At 52.4% G+C, this 16,521-nt stretch overlaps 1 protein-coding gene across 2 annotated transcripts; it reads left to right on the top strand.

Moving 5' to 3' along the window:
- Positions 1-3,587: 3,587 nt before the first annotated feature.
- GRXCR2 (glutaredoxin and cysteine rich domain containing 2) lies at positions 3,588-12,223 on the top strand. Of its 2 annotated transcripts, XM_068205411.1 has the most exons (4): positions 3,595-3,688; positions 8,760-9,361; positions 10,802-11,017; positions 12,044-12,223. In XM_068205411.1, the coding sequence occupies exons 2-4, from the start codon at positions 8,867-8,869 to the stop codon at positions 12,221-12,223; spliced, it is 891 nt and encodes a 296-aa protein (XP_068061512.1). In that variant the 5' UTR covers positions 3,595-3,688; positions 8,760-8,866. The 2 variants fall into 2 exon arrangements, 1 of the variants encoding a protein (XP_068061512.1); XR_011004243.1 differs by lacking the exons at positions 8,760-9,361; positions 10,802-11,017; positions 12,044-12,223 and adding an exon at positions 4,261-4,475 and having other exon boundaries at positions 3,588-3,688.
- Positions 12,224-16,521: the final 4,298 nt, after the last annotated feature.

Below are 16,521 nucleotides of genomic sequence, written 5' to 3'. Positions count from 1 at the left end.
AATCCAAAGATGTCTCAGCTAACACCATCAGGATGCAGCTGTCCCTGCCCTACTCTCAGGATTCTTCAGAAGTACAGTCTGGAAAGGTTTAATGTGTTTTTTCAAAAGTTCTCTCCCCAGATCATGATTATGTCAAAACCAAATATGTCTGTATTTCTGTAATATAGTGGCCATTTAACTAAACTAAAATGTTGACAAACATCTTCAGGATAATGCCAAGAAGCAATGACCTCACTCTGCTCCATCTCAAGTTTCCTTTTGCTTTGATGCTGCTTTGCAGTCTGTCCTGTGGGATGTGTGCTGGACTGGTGGGGTGCACACTGGTTAATGAGTGATGCTGCAAGCAGCACCAGCTCATCTGCCAGCGGTTCGAAGTGCGATGCCTGACATAAACTTTACTGAAAAAAAAGGCGGTGAAGGTTGTTTTTCTTTTTTACATATTCTTCCCTATTTGTGCTCTGTGATTAGCACTCAGTTTGTATTTTCATCTGATTAGATTAGAAAGGAAACAGAATTGGGAAATACCCTGCAGTGGGGAGGTGCTGGAGAAGAAGTCGAGTGGATGGTTCTCTGCATGCCGGCTCCTGCTTACCTCCAGCCAGATCTGCTTGGCAAGTGCTTCTTTGGTTTTCCTGGTCTTTTAGGGCCCCTTTGGGGCCAGGCTGCATCAGCTGCACTCTCAGAGCATCGGGTGGGACCGAGGCTCTGCTTGGGGGGATGGACATGCACAGTGCAGCGCACAGTTCCCACTGAATTTCCATGGGAAACCACTGGCCCCAGCTGGAGCGTCTGGCCACCTCACAGGCACCTCAGGAGGGGCCAGGCTGGGGAATCCAGCAGTGCTGAGCACACCTGGGGGGCCCAGGGGATCAGGGGGCTGGGGCTACCTGAGGGTCTTCAGTGACATGGGTGGTTGCAGGAAGCCCCCTGTGCTTTCCATCTCTTGGGAATGCCACCAGGGATATGCTCTGGGCAAGCTCCCCTGAGCCTGGCAGTGACTCTGGCCCTGCCTGCATGCCTGGGGCACAGGTACTGATCACCCAGGGGGGTCAGGGCTTTTCCAGCCCGCAGCTCCTGAGCTGCCAGAACAGCAAGCAAGTCTCCGATCCAGGCTGCATTCTCTAATTCTGTTGCAATACAGAAGCTGTCTGTGCTAACATTTACATTTATACAACTTGTTAGGTCTTCAAAGCACTTTCCAAAAGCTAATTCATCTCTGTAATGCCCTCAGACTAAGCATCCCCCACTCCCCAGCTCCCATGGAGAAAACCAGGAGACGAGGCCACAGAGCATCTCAGTGTCCAGGTTGGGATCAGGATGTGAGGCTTTCCTGGTTTTCCATGTCACACTCAGACCATTCCATTGAACTTTATTTTCTGTCACCGCCTCTCCTCCAACATGACTCTTACTTGAGGTTAAAAAATAAAGGCAGAGCTAGAAAGCTGCTCATCCTTCCCTTTCATTTCAGCAGTGTCTGGTGCCGATGCTATAATTAACTCAAGGCTGGATGCAGTGGGGTGCCTGCTCTGGAGGACGCTGCTCCGGGGCCACAGGTGGTGCCGCTGCTGCAGAGGGCTCTTCCTGGGCATGGCCACTGAACCACAGGAGCCCTCTGCAGCTTCCCAGGGGATGGATGCCTGGTACTGAAGGGATGGAACCGCTGAAAAAATGTGTTACAAGACAGGGTTACTCAAAGAGGTTTATCATGGAGCAGAAATTGGGAGACAACGTTGAGAGCAATGTGCCCAACTTTGCTTCCACACCAAGTGGTTGCACATACGTCTCCCTCCTGGGGTTGCTTCTTTTGGCCTCCCCCAGCTCCAACATTGACTCAGAAAACACCAATGGATCCCAAAGCAAAGTGAAACAGCTTTGTCCCCATCATCCCACAGGAGCCGCAGGGCACTGGGCTGGGGTTCAGTGGCCACTGCAGCACTGCTGCAGCCAGGGCTGTGGTGCCATGAGAGGGCACGGCATGGCAGCACCTCCAGGGCGTATAAAAAGCCTCAGCCACTCTGCACTATGCAAGTGGATGCCACATGCCTCCTTCCCGGGGGAAGGGGGACCTTTCAGACTGTTTTTAGCTCCTGGAGGGCAGGGAGAGGGGGTGCCTCTTACAAGCTGCTACAGATTATAGATCTGAGCTGGCAGCTCACCCTCCTACCCACCCACAAACACGGCGCCCAGTGCTGCTGCTGAAAGGGGCAGATGGCAGGGCCTGCCTGTGTCTCCAGACTCCAAGGGTCAGGGTGGGAGTGCCCTCCTGGCACGGATGGCCGGTCCTGTGGGCAGTGACCGCCGGCTGTGGGCTCTGAACGCACGGCGGTGCTGATGGCAGAACCCAGCACATTCAGTAAATAAGTTGTGTTTGCCTGAAGACGTAATTAGGCCAGCGTGACTCTGCAGGGATGTGCAGAGTTTTGGGACCTGCAGCCAGCAGAGAAAGAGCCTCTCTAAAATTTACCAGCTCTCAAACCAGCGCCTGGTGTCCTGTCCTGTCCTGTGCAGCCAGTGGCCACCACTGCCCTGCTCCCAGTGCCCGCCCGCAGCCCCAGGGGCACCACAGGGACAAACCCCCAGGGACCTGCTTGTTCCAGGCTTTCTTTTCCATTTTTCCCCCCTTCATGAGGTACATACGCATCAGCTGGAGGATAGAAGCCAAACACTGAGACCCCATCTACACTTCATAAAGAGGAGGGGTTAGGGGAGCTGTTTATTAAGCTCACAGAGGGTGGAATGCTGTGTTTGGCCATTACAGCCTTGTGCAGTCTGGCTGTTGGGCACTGTGAAGGCTTCAGCTGATTCTGAAGTAGCTGGAGCAGAGTGGTGCCTGTCCAGAAATAGAAAAGTATTTTTAAATTAAATTTATTCACTGATTTTCATGAAGACAGATTGTTGTGTGTTTGTTGAAGTGTTATTAGGAGTAGTTGGCGGTGGAACCAGGCTGAGCAGCAGTGAGAGAGGATGGACGTGTCCTTCCTGTGGCTGGGGTCACCCAGGCCACCTCCTTCTGCTCCTCCTCCTCTTCTTCCTCCTGCGGCCTGGTCCCCGCACCTGGCAGGAATGGAATGGGGCTGGTTAAAGCTGACACCAGGCCTGTGAGCCTGTGGGGCAGACACAAAACCGGCTCTGATACCTCTGAGCTGCACGGCCCAGGGCTGGAGCTGCCCCACAGGGACAGGGGCAGTGGGCAGCCCCTCTGCTCCGCTGGGAGCTGAAGCTGCCCGTGAGCCCTGGCCCCTCAGCAGGCAGTGCCCAGTGCCCCCCAGCAGCTCTGGGCTTTCTGGTACACTCGTCCTTTTCCCCTGCAGTGCAGAGCAGAGCCATGGAACACCAAGCACAGCATCCTGCTTCTCTGGGATCTGCCCCCTCAGCGCCAAACCTGCAGGGATGCAGCTTGAATTCTCCAAGACAAGAATTCAGGGTTTCCAAGTAGTATGGACCTGACAGAGGCCTTCAGAAACTGGTCTCTATGTAGGTTTAACAGCAGAAAACATCAGGCTCCAGTTACCTAATTAAACACTTGGAAATGGCCCCGCTGCTTGCAAGGCTGCATCACCTTCATTGCTGCCAGGTGCTTCTGGCCACCAGTGAGTGCTGCAGCCAGGAGCAGGCTATAAATCCTGCTGTTCTGCAGCCCCCAGCTCTAGGAGAGGATGGTGCAGTACAAGAGGGGCAGCTTGGAGGGGTTAGCATTGACCAAGGCACTGCAGGGGTGCTGCTGCTTTACTGAGTGAGGGAGAGACTGGTTTAGCTGCTTGCTCTGGGCACGCTGTGACCCGGGGGCTCACTTTGAGCTGGCTTCTCCCACATCTCCTGCTGGCAGAGCAGAGCTGCCTGTGGGAGGAGGTCTGGGGAGCAGCACCAGGCTGCTCCTGAGCCCATGGAGAGCACACAGGGGGCTCAAGCCCTTCTGGTGGAGCTCCCCTGTGCTGGCAGAGCAGTTTCCATGTCTGCAGGGCAGAGCAGTGCTCCTGCTCCCAGGGGCTCACTTCCATCGCCAGGTGGGTTTATTCGGCAAGGTGCCATGTCCCTGCTCTGTGTGCTCCCGGGTGGGCAGCGCCCCTGTGCCGTGGCCAGTGCCCGGGCTGTTCCTTGCCCACTGCACATGTGTTCTCCTGGGCTCTGGTCCCAGGCTGTGCTGCTGCTCTCAGGAGGAGCCCGGGAAGAGTTGTGTCCATAGATAAAACTCAGCACCTGGGAATTTCCCTCTTTGAAGTTCTTTTTCCTGTTTTCTCCTTTGTTTCTTTGTGACTTCAGGATTTTTGTGCTTACTTAGGTAGGTGCAGAGTAAGCTGGCTTTCATCACGGAGCCTGCCTGCTCTCCCGGAGGTGCTGGGCGTCCTCCACTCCTGCTGACTTCTGCCTCCAGGAATGTGCAGCGGGCCCTGCCTTCTGCCAGCACAGGGAAACCTTCTTAGCTTGGATTCCTGGAAAATGGAGTCCCGTGGGGGCTCACGGTGTGTGTACGAAGGTGTGTGCATGTAGCTCTGTGTCTGTGCACCCTCATGACTCGTGAATCCAGCTCAATGCAGCGTTAAAGCATCCAGAATTTTAAATAACCCGTGACTTCGGCATTTTTGTGAAAACGGGAGGCTGGGCACAAAAGGAAACCCTGTCAGCCCCTCCATGAAGGCAGGTGATGCAGCATGACATCACTCCTTAGCTCAGATCTAATCAGGTGCTCAGGACTCCCGAGGAGATGTTAGGTGTTTGCATCAGAGGCTCCAGCCCTGAGCTCAGCCCATCCCAGCCGTGCTGGCTGTGGCTGCTGTGTCCCCCCAGCACTGCTGCTCCCATTGCTGCCGTGTCCCAGCCCCAGGCCGGGGGAGCTGCTCTGACAGCAGCTTCAGCCCTCTTTGGAACAAGAATTTGGATACAGGAGGGATACTTGGGAACGCCAGTGGTGGGGGCTGCTGATCCAGGGCTGACAGTGAGTAATCAGCTCCTGATTGCCCATGGCTGCAGGAGCTCGGAGTGAGTGAAAGAACAGCTCTGGGGGAGTGGGACACACCGAGCACCCCCAGCCCGGAGACTGGGGCTGCTGGGCTGCGCCCACCCACCCTCCCTCTGCAGGAGCCATGCAATCCCTTGGCTGTGGGAGCCAGGACTGTGCTCTGACTGGGAGGGAAGAAAACTCCTGCTTCGGCTCCTTGGATTTTTCACAAGATCTATGCCTGCCCCGGTATTTCACAGCGGGAACAAGCCACCTGGCCAGTGCTACAAGCACAGCTATGTAAGTCCCTGGCAGAGGATGATGATGGCCAGGAAAGCCAAAAAAGCTTGGTGTGGGTCAGGTTGCTTTCCTGGAGACAGACTTTAGTGTGTCCTGACCCGAACATCAGAGCTTACACCTGAGCCAATCCTGCGATGTTTTCTATGATTTGGAAATAGTGGTGTTAGGGCTGCTTGTGCAGGTGCCACACACACTGCAGCTCCTGTGTGCTGCCCTTTTGTGCCTGTTTTCTGCTAATGACACTCAACAAATTCAGTAGGAGCTGGAACACTGACCAGGCTGATTTTGGGGATTTTGTGTGTGTGGGGTGCTGCATTAGGTACTTCTGAGGTCCCTCCCACCCTGGGAATTCCAAACCAAACCCTGAACATGGGAGAGCCAGCCCTGAGCACTGCATGGCCTTCTGGCTGGGGCAGCTCATATTTTAAAAATTCTATACCTTTTTAATATTGTTCATTTAAAAAAAAAATGTGTTGTTTAATGCCAGATATAAGATTGCAGATGTTCTGAGCTGCTGGCAGATATCAATTGGAGACAGCTGGAAGCAGACCTTTGTCTTAGCTCTTGTGGACAGGTTTGTAAAAAAGTGTCAGCTGAGACTGTCTCGGTGCTACTGAACAGGAAACTCCTGAGCAGTAGTTAGCAGAATACTTGTATTTTTTGTGGTTTACTTCTAGCTGCAGATGTCAGTATCTCCTGGCACGGGGAATTTTGAAATCCAGGCGCAGGCTGCCAGGCCAGAGGGAGTGGTGGCTGTGCTGGCTGCCTGCGAATGCCCTCCCAGGCCTTGCTCTTTGTGTCGCATGGTGTGTTGGGAACCACCCTTGGTGTCCTGGCACTCGCTCTGGGTGCTCGGTGATGTGAGCAGGGCGCTGCTGCAGCAGGAAGCCGGATGCTCATCCCCATCCTGCTCCCTGTGCGGGGAAGGAGGCCAGCAGGACTTGCTCTGAGGAAGCACAACACAACAAAGCATTTCCCAGCAAAACTTGCAGGTGGGAAAATGCCTTCAAAGTCCAGCTCCCCGTGGCTCCTCTTTCAGCCCTGCTTTGTAGAGCCCCAGCTTTGCTGCGGTAGCTCCAATGCAGCCTCGTGCTGCTCGGGGCAAGGGCTGGCTCTTTGTTCTGCAGAGCCTCCGGCTGCCCCGATCCTCCCCTGCTGCGGGGGGGGGAGGACAGGCCCCACGCTTGGAAGACAGATGTCATTAAAATGCAGTGGAACAGTCTGAAGTCAAATATAGCGCTGTGATGATCTGGGTCGTGCAACTTAATGATTTCACTGCTGAATGCCAAATTATTTTTATTGCATTTTTAGCAAGGCTCGTGCGGGCTGTGGGAAACAAACCCCCGCTGGCCCCGGCAGCTGCGGGCCCATGCGGGTGGCGGGGGCTCCCCCATCCCGCACCCTTCATTCCCCGTGCCGGGGTTCCTCCATCCCATATCCCACCCCCGTGCCGCCGGGGCTCCTCCATCCCATATCCCACCCCCGTGCCGCCGGGGCTCCTCCATCCCATATCCCACCCCCGTGCCGCCGGGGCTCCTCCATCCCATATCCCACCCCCGTGCCGCCGGGGCTCCTCCATCCCATATCCCACCCCCGTGCCGCCGGGGCTCCTCCATCCCATATCCCACCCCCGTGCCGCCGGGGCTCCTCTATCCCGCATCCCCCGCCCCCCGCGCTGGGCGCCTGCCCCCGCAACCCGGGGTCACGGGTGGTGCTGGGGATGGCCTCATCAAACACCACCCAGAAAGTCCCCGTTTGGATATTTAATGTGGGAGCATTGACCCGAGGTGCTCAGAACAGCTAAGAAATGCAGAATGGCCGTTTGGGGAACTTTTCTTTGCAGGAGTCAGCAGCACACGGACATAAAGGAGCGTGTGGCTCTGGGAGTGAGGGATGAGCAGCCCCCTCTGTCCTGGCCCGGGGTGACACGGGGAGCTGTGGACACTGGGGCAGCAGGAGGGGCTGGCCGTGCCCGGCTGAATCCTGCAGAGCATGGATGGGCTGCTCCAGTGGCACAGTCTGGGTCTGAGCTGTGGCAGCACCTGTGAATAACTGTACAGCCACCGGTGGCTTTGCTTGGCTCGCAGCGGTACTCGCGCTCTGTTCTCTCATTGCTGCTTTGAACTTCCTTTCCTGTCTGATTGTTCCCTTAATCAAAGGAAAATGAACTCCAGTTGAGGTATCTCGCAGTGCGATTTGTGTCAATTAGGGCCGCTGGGGACCCTTTGGAAAGCAGCAGTTCTGAGGCTGGATTCAGTAGGGTTCACAGGGGAAGGGGTGGATCAGGCTTCCCAAGGGAATGCAGCAAGAGCCGAGTGTGGTTCATGCAAATCAGAGTTTTCATACGAGGTGAGCTCTGCTGCGTGAGGTGGGATGGAGCCTGGCAGCAGCACTGCAGTGGTGCTGTGGCGATGCCAAGGGCGGCTCTGGGGCTGTGTGCTTTCCCAGGCGTGTTCAGGCCTGTTCTCTTGGTACAGGAAGCATTTTTACATGTCTTTGTGATGAGGCTTCCAGCAGCCCAAGGGACCCTCGGAGCGGTGTCTGTCGTGACAGGAACTGCTTGTGGCAGCTGTTTGGTCGGTGGAAGGTCTGTGCAGTGGAATTATTAGCAGGCAGCTTCTAAAGTGTCATCCTAGGATTTCATTAACAAACTTTTAAAAGACATAATGAATTAACCTATTGAGAGCATTAAGCTTTAACAGTGCTGGGTTTGAATTGAAAGAAGTTAAATTAAACTCTCTGCCTACATCCTGCCAATGCAGTCCCCCTTGATGTGTAATGGTGGATATGTACTAAAATCTTGGCACTCAAAAAAAAAAAAAAAAAAAATTTAAAGAGATTTTAACTCCTGTTGGGGACCTATGTGATTCAAGTAGGTGTTGGGAGATGTTTGAAGCCCAGTTACCTGTAGATGTGTTTTGTACCACACACGTACTCTTTATTTTACCCCTCGAAAGGTCAAAGGAGCTCGAGATGTCCAGGCAGGGATGGGCACAGGAGCCAAAGCCTCTGTGACAGAGACCAGGCCAGTGAGGTACCAGCTTTGGGTGACGGGTGGGATCTCTGAGGAGGGGCTGTCCCGGCACATGGAGGTTTGGCAGTGCTGGGCAAAGGAAGTCCCTCAGCTGGAGCTGCATGAGTGACTGTCTCCTGAAAATGAAAACCAAACCCAGAATGGTCCAAAAGGCCCTAAAAGGCATCAAGAATTACAAATAAGGATTGAGCACTAATGAGAGAATATCTTAATTAGATCTCGCAACCTGTAGAGGAACACATTAGATTAAAATGAAACTGAGCTTTGTGCTCTCAGGGTTTCAGTGTGAGAATGGGAGAGGAATTATTCACATTTGTAATTTGTGAGGTTGGATTGATCTTTCTCTGATTTTGTCTTTTTAACTTTTTTCCTTGTCAGAAAATTATGAAAAGCTACTGGGATGATGTATTTGGGGTAGTACTTATCACAGCACATGGCAGAAACATTTCCACTGTTTCAGAAACATGGCATTTAATCCTCTCCTTCCAGGTTAACTCCTTTCTTCCTGTGGTGTCCAGCTTGGCCCCCACTCACCAACCTGCTTTTGACTTCACTACCAGTGATATTTTCTCTTTGTGAATTTCTATCAATGTTTAATGCAGTGGTGTCAGTTTCACTGTAAGATGAGAGGAACTACTAGAAACCTTGAATTATACATCAAGTGGCAGGGGGGGCTGGAAGTGTTTTCTTTTGGACCCAAAGCTTTTGGAGCTGATCTCTGGGACCTGCAGTTTGAGCTCCCAGGGATGGACGAGCCCCAGAAGAAACTCAGCCAGCGGCACGAGGGACGGCCCCGCAAGGTGCGGTTCAAAATATCCTCGGCTTACAGCGGGCGGGTGCTGAAGCAGGTCTATGAGGACGGGCAGGAGCTCGAGCCCCCGGCCAAGGAGCACTCGCGGCGCTTCCTGCGCCACAGCTTCGAGCCAGGGGAGCACCTCTGCGGGCCCGGGGAGCTGCCGGAGAACAGGTTCTGCTGGCCCACGGCCCTGACCGCCCGCAGGATCAGCGTATTGCGAGAGGATCACAAACACGGGCTCACGGGGACCGCGCCCCTGCTCAGCGACTGCCAGCCCGGCGCCGGCCTCTGCAGGGTAAGTGCTGCCCGGGTGCCCCGCGCCGGGCACCAGCTCCGGGCTCAGTCCTGCTCGGAGGAACGTGCTGACGGGAGCCTCACACTGCAGCCCCATCCACGTAAAACTGTTTTGTCAGGCCAGGATTGGAAAGGGTGGTTGTGAATCTCCAGCCGTTGTTCCAGGAATTCCGTGTGCTGAATATGCCACGCCTGGCAGGATCCTCAGGGTCTGCAGGAGGGAACAGCAGCCGCCAGCTGTGCTCTGGCTTCTCCTGGTCCTGGTCTGCATTTGTCCATTGGGTAGAGTAAAAGAGATCCATAGATATTGATATCTGTACATGGGAATCCTACTGCATCTAGATCAGTCAAATGTAAGGAAGATGTTAAGTTAATTAGATATATTTAAAATATTAGAGTTGTGTGACTTTGGCTGGCAGGAAGCCAGTGCTGCCCTCAGGGTACCAGGTGTCTGCATCCTCTGGCAGCCAGAATTCATCTTTGGCTACTTTGACAATCCCAGCTTAGTTTCACTGGCCATTTTCTTAACATATAATTAATGCCACTGATGGAGAAATGCTTCTTTAGTCTTATAAAGAGGCAGTACATGCACAATATGTGTAAATATTTGTTATGGCCTTGATTTGAACCCATTGAAATTTGTTAATTCCTGGTGCTCATCAAAGCTGTGTGTGGAAAACCCAGATGGCTGATATTTGACCTGTTGACACACTGGACATGCAGTTTGCCTGAAAACATCAGACCATGATGAATCTCTCCTGCCCAAAGACAGTGCACTACTGTGATCTTATCCAGCCCGTTAATTTGTTTTGCATTCTTGGGTAACTGCTCCTTTCCCTCCCCAGTGTCCCCAGCCACAGATACCTGGAGTAACCACAGTCCAGTAGCAGCTTGTGTTGCATCAACATGCACTTGGTGCTTGGAGACACCATGTCTGTGTAACACACACGAGGCTCTCACCTTCTGCAGGTGGGCAGGACTTGTGCTCACCTGCCTCCCCCTCGTGCTTCTCCCCACAGGAAAGCAGGTGCCCCACTGTCAGGAGAGCACCAGCCACCTCAGGGCAGCTGATGTGACTCAGGGCATTTTTTAGGAGAACATCTCCTTTTGCATAGCTTCTTGACACAGACACTCAGAGTGAAATATGAAGAGAGTGTAAAACAATAGGCCCAGTAACTCCATATGACACCCAGGGAGGAGGGACCAGGTCAGCAAAGTGCTGCTCTCAGGGAAATGTTTGACCAAATTTAGCTTTAAAATGACTAGGAAAAAAAAAATACAAATTTACCCAGTAGGGCTGTACCTCCACCAATTTGCTGGATGCTCTGGGGTTGGTCAGGGGAGCTGACCTGGTGGAGGGGACTCTCTTCTGGAAGCAGGGACTATCAGTGTTTGAAGAGTGACTTTATACTGGTGAGACACTGGCAACTTCCTTCTTCAGACTTCCCCAGTTGTAGATTTTGGCAAGATCATCATCTACACCAATAACCTGAAAATCATCCGTGCACCGATGGACCAGAAAGAGCTCATGAGAAGAATCATCCAGACTGAGGGGATAAATGACTGGACATTCGTGTACCGGGAGAAGAAAGAACAATTTAGTGGTGGTCATAAAAAAGACGTGGAGAATAAGGTCATTTGCAACCAGCATGTGCAGGTAAGAGAAAATGGAAAGTTCTTTTTCCCCTTAACCCTGGTCAAACCACTTGAGCCCCATCCACCTCTGTCTCTGGCTCCTAGCTAAGTCTGGATAAAAACCACAACTCTGTTCCTTGTTTCACTCAGGAGATAACGACCAACACTGTGCTGAGATCCTGCTCTGGGACAGCAGTGCTGGCTCCAGGTGCTCATGTCTCCCACTGATTTCTTCCCCTGGAGGTGGCTGGCATTTACAGAGCTTGGCTGGGCTCCATCCCTTGTCACCCCTCCCAGTGGGATAAGACCAGGCCAGAGTTTCTCCAGCCTGACAAGGCTAAACACAGCTGCTCTGTGGCTGAGACTGCTTCAGGCTAAAATTTTAGTATCAGCTGAAATAAGGTTGTGCCTTACATTTTTTTTCTCACGGGGGAGTCTTTGTTGGTCAGAATCCCAATTAGTCTGACCATGATGTGATCCCACAAAACCTAGTGCTGTCAAGTGGAGCTGATACAGTTTCATGGAACTGAGTCTGGCCCGTGGGTCACCGTGGTCCTTCTGCTTCCAGGAATTTCAAGGTGGGATTTGAAAGAGGCTGCCTGGCACAGTGGGAGAGAGGCAGGCACAAAGGACAGCTCAAAAGAAAGTATGCATGATGAGGGATTTGGGGAGAGAGGGTAAGGAGCCATCCCTGAAGAAATGAAGTGTGGCTCAAACCTGAGGCTACAGAGTGGAAATGGTGTGATAAGAAATGACAGGAGGATGGGTGGAGTTGTGCAGAGGAAAAAGATGAGTTTGGAGTATTGTGTTATAAGCCCAGTGACATTAACTTCTCATTTTCTAGTAGTTGCCACAAATTGTCCCCAAGCATGTGGGAGCCTTTTTGTCCAAGTCCTTGCTGTGGAGAACTGATTGTCATAGGCAGAGTGGTGTGTCAGGAGCAACCGTGATGGCAAAGACTGGGAGAGAGAATTTCCCTCTTTCAAGAATGCTCCTGACTTCAGTATCTCGCACCCACTAACAAATTCTTTCCTGCTGTCTGCTCCAGGAGGGCAATGCTGAGCACGGCTGTTCCCAGTGCAAAGGCTCCGGCTGTGCTCCCTGCTCACTGTGCCATGGAAGCAAGTTCTCGATGCTGGCAAACCGATTCCGGGAGTCCTACCGGGCGCTGCGGTGTCCGGCGTGCGACGAGAGTGGGCTGCAGCCGTGCCGGGTGTGCGCTGCCTGAGCCCGGCCGGCCCAGCCCCGCGGGCTTCGGCCTTCCCGCGGCGGGGACAGGCGGTCACAGGTGGGAAAGGCACTGTACCTATCTCACTGAGAGTGTGAAACTGCTCCTCTGCTCCCAGGCTGCCCTGTGCGCCTGTCCAGCCCTGGAGCCGGGCTGAGGCCGGGGTCGGCAGGGGAGTGAGTCCCTGACCCCAGTCCCTGACCCCAGTCCCTGACCCCAGTCCCTGACCCCAGTCCCTGACCCCAGTCCCTGACCCCAGCTGCATCCCTGACCCACAGGAACGTTCGGCATCCCGAGGTAAAGCACGCGTGTAAACGTCCCTGCAGCCGGAACTCGGCCAGACGGAGCCTGTGCTGGCACTGTCCCTCCCCTGGGTGCTTGGGCTGACCACGGGGAGCTCCACCAGCAGGAGAGGGGCAGCCCGGGTCAGGTGTGCAGGCAGTGCCAGCGCAGGTGTGCAGTCGGTACCAGTGCAGCTGCAGGCAGGACTGGGACCAGCCTGCACTGGGGCAGCTGCACAGTCAGTGCTGGTCCCAGTGCAGGTGCTCAGGGGTGCTGGGACCAGCGTATTCCAGCCCAGGTCTGTGCTCCGTTTGTTCCAGCAGGGACAAACCCTCCCTGGGTTTACCTTGCTGAACACCAACAATGGCACTGCCACTGCCGTTCTCTCTCTGTGCCCTCCCTGCAGGTCACAAGCATTTCCCGAGGCTTTGCTGACCTGACACCTGCTTCAGTGACACAGGGATTCCTTTGGGGTCTGATTTATGGGGGGAATTGAAAACCCTTCCCAAATCAGTAGGTATAAAAAAAAATGTATGTGAATTTATTATTCTAAATAGAAGTTATTAAGCTTTAGCCTCCCTACAAGGAAGGCTGAATTAAAACTCCGCTGAATGCTGCTCAGCACTTCTCGGGACCAGGCTGAGGGTGAGCAGGACAGATCTTGCTTAATACTAATCCCGTGTTGTAATCTGCAGCAGGTAAACTGTAATTAGTGAGATGAAGCAACGATGGGGATCCTTTGCAGGCTGTCACTGGTGCACAGAGCACAGGGGCTGTGCTGTGAGAGCCTGAGGCAAACAGGGAAAGTGGTATTTTTTTCTCTAAAGCATTAACTTATTACTTTTTATATTCAGGAGTGATGTCAGTGCAGCCTTAACTCCCCTATTACCTCTGAGACCCTGAGGAGCTAGAGGCTGCTCACGTGTGCTTCACGCTGAGGCTGCGGGCCCAGGCAGGGTAATTTATGGCCAAGTTTCTCTTTTCCTGTGGAAGGTTACAAGGTTTCTCTGCAATACTCGAATGATTCAAAACAATACTGTTCTAGCTTCTACACCACTTCCACATGTCTTCTGCTGAAATTGTGCTGTGGGTACTGAGGGTTTCTTTTTTTTAAAAGTGCATCAATCTAAAGGAGATGCCTGATTGGCTTCATTCAGCACATCAGTATCTGCAATGTCAAAAAATGTTGTTCTTGAGGTATCACTGAGGGCAGGTGAGACTTCCCAAATCAGAAATTGCTGTCAGGCAGATCCCTTCCCTCAAATACGACCTGTTTGATCTCAGTTTGTTGGCTTGCTGGAGAGTTTGCTGGCCTAAGATAAGAAAAAAGTAACCAGGTAAAATTGCCTGATAGTGTTTACAATAAAACTAGACACAAATATGTACTTATAAAATCAATATTTATTGTTCTTTGGTAATTATAATGTTTCTCAACCACTGTTCCCATCATGTGGACATGTCACAGGGGAGATGCCTGCAGCCAGGAGCTGAGCTGTGCCCTTGCTCAGTCCTGTCCCAGGGGTTCCAGTGTCCTGGGAGAGTGTGGACCAAGCAGAGCAGGGATTTGCTTCCCCAGCTTCCAGGGTGCTCCTTTTGTTTTTGGTAATTTGCTGACTTGATTTACCCAATAAATGCTCTTATTTCATGTGGCAAAAGTTTGAACTTTCCTACAGCATCCTGGTGAGCTGACTGCCGAGGCAATGGGCTACTGGTCACACGTTGCTGGTTGTTTCTGCTGCATTTGGAGCCCCCATCCCTCCCTCCATCCCCTCTGGGCTGGTGGCACGGGGGGGAGGGCACAAGCCGAGCCCAGCACTGCCCTGCTCCAGCCTGGTTCTGTCACCAGCACAAATCTGGCTCTGGCCATGGCCCAGCCCTGGTGGGCAGAGCTGAGGCACCCACTGGCCTTGGGCAGTGCCCAGGACTGAGTGATGGGCAGCGCCGCTGTAACCTGCCCTGTGCAGCCTGGCTCCTGCTGCTGCCATCCTGGGAGCTGGACAGTAAGTTCTGCTGGGTGACCTTTTATCAAAAATGGTCAGATCTTTACAAACTGGATTACTTTATGGCTCAGGGGAGGAGTGGAAGATGACGTGTTGCGCTTCGGCTGAAAAATAACGAGTTTTTCCTGTTTGCTGACAGCCTGGAAAGATGACATTGGACTTGCTGAACTCACCAGGCTTCTGCATGTGATCTCAGCAGGGTCAGCTGAAGTGTCTCTGATGAAAATGGTAGATGAAATACAGGAATCTCTAAAAGATGTGGTTTTGGTTTAATTGAGCACCTATTATTTTTCTGGTGTTTAATGACTCAATAATAGAAGCAGACCCCTGGAGTGGTGGTGTGCCCCGTACCAAAACCCAAACTGTCCTGTGTGTGATATTCTTTTATAAAGGAAAAACCCAAATATCCCTGCAACTACCAGGACTTCGAAGAGTAAATACAGGCAAAGATGCTTACTCTGGAGTCTAATTCTCGTGTTTTTTGTTAACTTTCTACAACTGTTCTTGTTTTGCCTTGGAACAGGAGCTCACGAAAATGCATTTAAGGGTTTCTTTAAAGAAAACACAAACCCAAGAGCAAAAAAGCAACCATTTCTTCCCTTGCTCTGCTGCAGAACTCCAGAGCTGTGTCTCTGGCAGACTCATTCACTAACTGTTGTTGGCTGCCACACCATGGCGAGCCGATGGATGTGCTCTGAAAGGCGTGGGAAAACTTGGAGCAAACTTGGAAAAGAGAAGTTAGGGCCACCTCTTGCTGACTTTCTTGAGTGTTTGGCCGTTCAAGGTGAAAGGAGAAGCAGGGTTAGTGCTCTTTGTTGTGAAGGGTTTGAGCCAAAGCAGAAGTGCAAAGGGAATTTTTCCCGAGTTCCTCGTCCGTGTGACGTAGGAAGGGCGGCTGGGGCCAAGCGTGAGGCTGACAGCAGCAGCAGGGAGGTTAACAGCAGAGCTGGGGGTTAAATAATCCTTGTTTGTACGTGGCAGCAGAGTGTTGCAGGGCTCTAACCCAGAACGCAGGAGCACTGAAGAGGTGATTCCCAGAGTTACTGATAAATGCCTTGGTTAAAGTTGACTTGAGGGCTCCTGCCCTGCTTCTCTCTGCTGTGACTCTGCAGGTGGAGCCTTGGAATGTTGCTGTGCTGCAAATCAGGGTGGGAAGGTGTGACCAGACAAGCTCTCTGAGAGACCAGAGCCAAAGCTGTTGGGGTTCTTCAAGGCCATGTTAGTGCCAAGATATCTCCTGGACCACAGAAATCCCACATGTGGCCTCAGCTGGGGGATTTTGTGGATCAACCTGTGGTCCACGGGGATGGAGCACAGAGGTTCATTGGACAGTGGAAAGAGGATTTGGGATTTTTTGGGTGGCTTTTAATTGATTGCAGGGGTCGTTTTAAAGCGAGCCCATGACCTGGGAACAAAGCACTTAGTTCAAATGGGATGAATTGATCTGTGTTTGAAATACGCATGTCTGTATGTGAAAGGGTTTTGCATTTATCAGTCTTTATCACAGTGACTAATCTGTGCAGTGGGTTTTTAATTTACATGTATTCACAGCCACCACCCTTCCAAAGCAGAAAACAAGTGGAGGAAACTGGAAAGCTTTAGTTGAATTTGCAATATCACTGCCTTATTTCTCTGCAGTTAAAAAAGAAAGAATTGGAATATTTATGAATTTAAACATTATTATCTTTTGCAAGTCTTTGAGGCTGTTGTTTTGATTTATGTGGGCTACATTTGATCTACGTGTAAACCCAGCCCCTCATTGCTTTGAAATCTTTTGATTTTATACAAACTGCTCTGTGTGAGCTGCAGCGAGTCTCTGCGCTGCAGAACTCTGTGCAGCCCAGCGATTCCCCTGCAACAACTTCTGAGAAATGCCGCTGGCACCTGCTGGAAAGGATGGCACACGTTCCAGCCAGCAAAGGTACGTGGGGTCTGAACTCCCTGGATTTGGAATAATGGCCAATGTGACCCATTCCCATTGGTGGTGTTAGTGGAGAACAGTCCATGCATCTGCTG

This window comes from Anomalospiza imberbis, chromosome 15, assembly GCF_031753505.1.
Source record: "Anomalospiza imberbis isolate Cuckoo-Finch-1a 21T00152 chromosome 15, ASM3175350v1, whole genome shotgun sequence".
In the NCBI taxonomy this organism is placed as follows: domain Eukaryota; kingdom Metazoa; phylum Chordata; class Aves; order Passeriformes; family Viduidae; genus Anomalospiza; species Anomalospiza imberbis.
The sequence above is the reverse complement of the archived record's forward strand: the minus strand, read 5'-3'. Positions and strand labels throughout refer to the sequence as shown.

Bases quoted from the DNA above. Each gene is read 5' to 3' on its own strand.
- GRXCR2 (XM_068205411.1), top strand. From the start codon at position 8,867: ATGCAGTGGTGTCAGTTTCACTGTAAGATGAGAGGAACTACTAGAAAC. The intron at 9,362-10,801 runs GTAAGTGCTGCC...TTCCTTCTTCAG, and splicing joins CCGGCGCCGGCCTCTGCAGG to ACTTCCCCAGTTGTAGATTT. The intron at 11,018-12,043 runs GTAAGAGAAAAT...TGTCTGCTCCAG, and splicing joins TTTGCAACCAGCATGTGCAG to GAGGGCAATGCTGAGCACGG.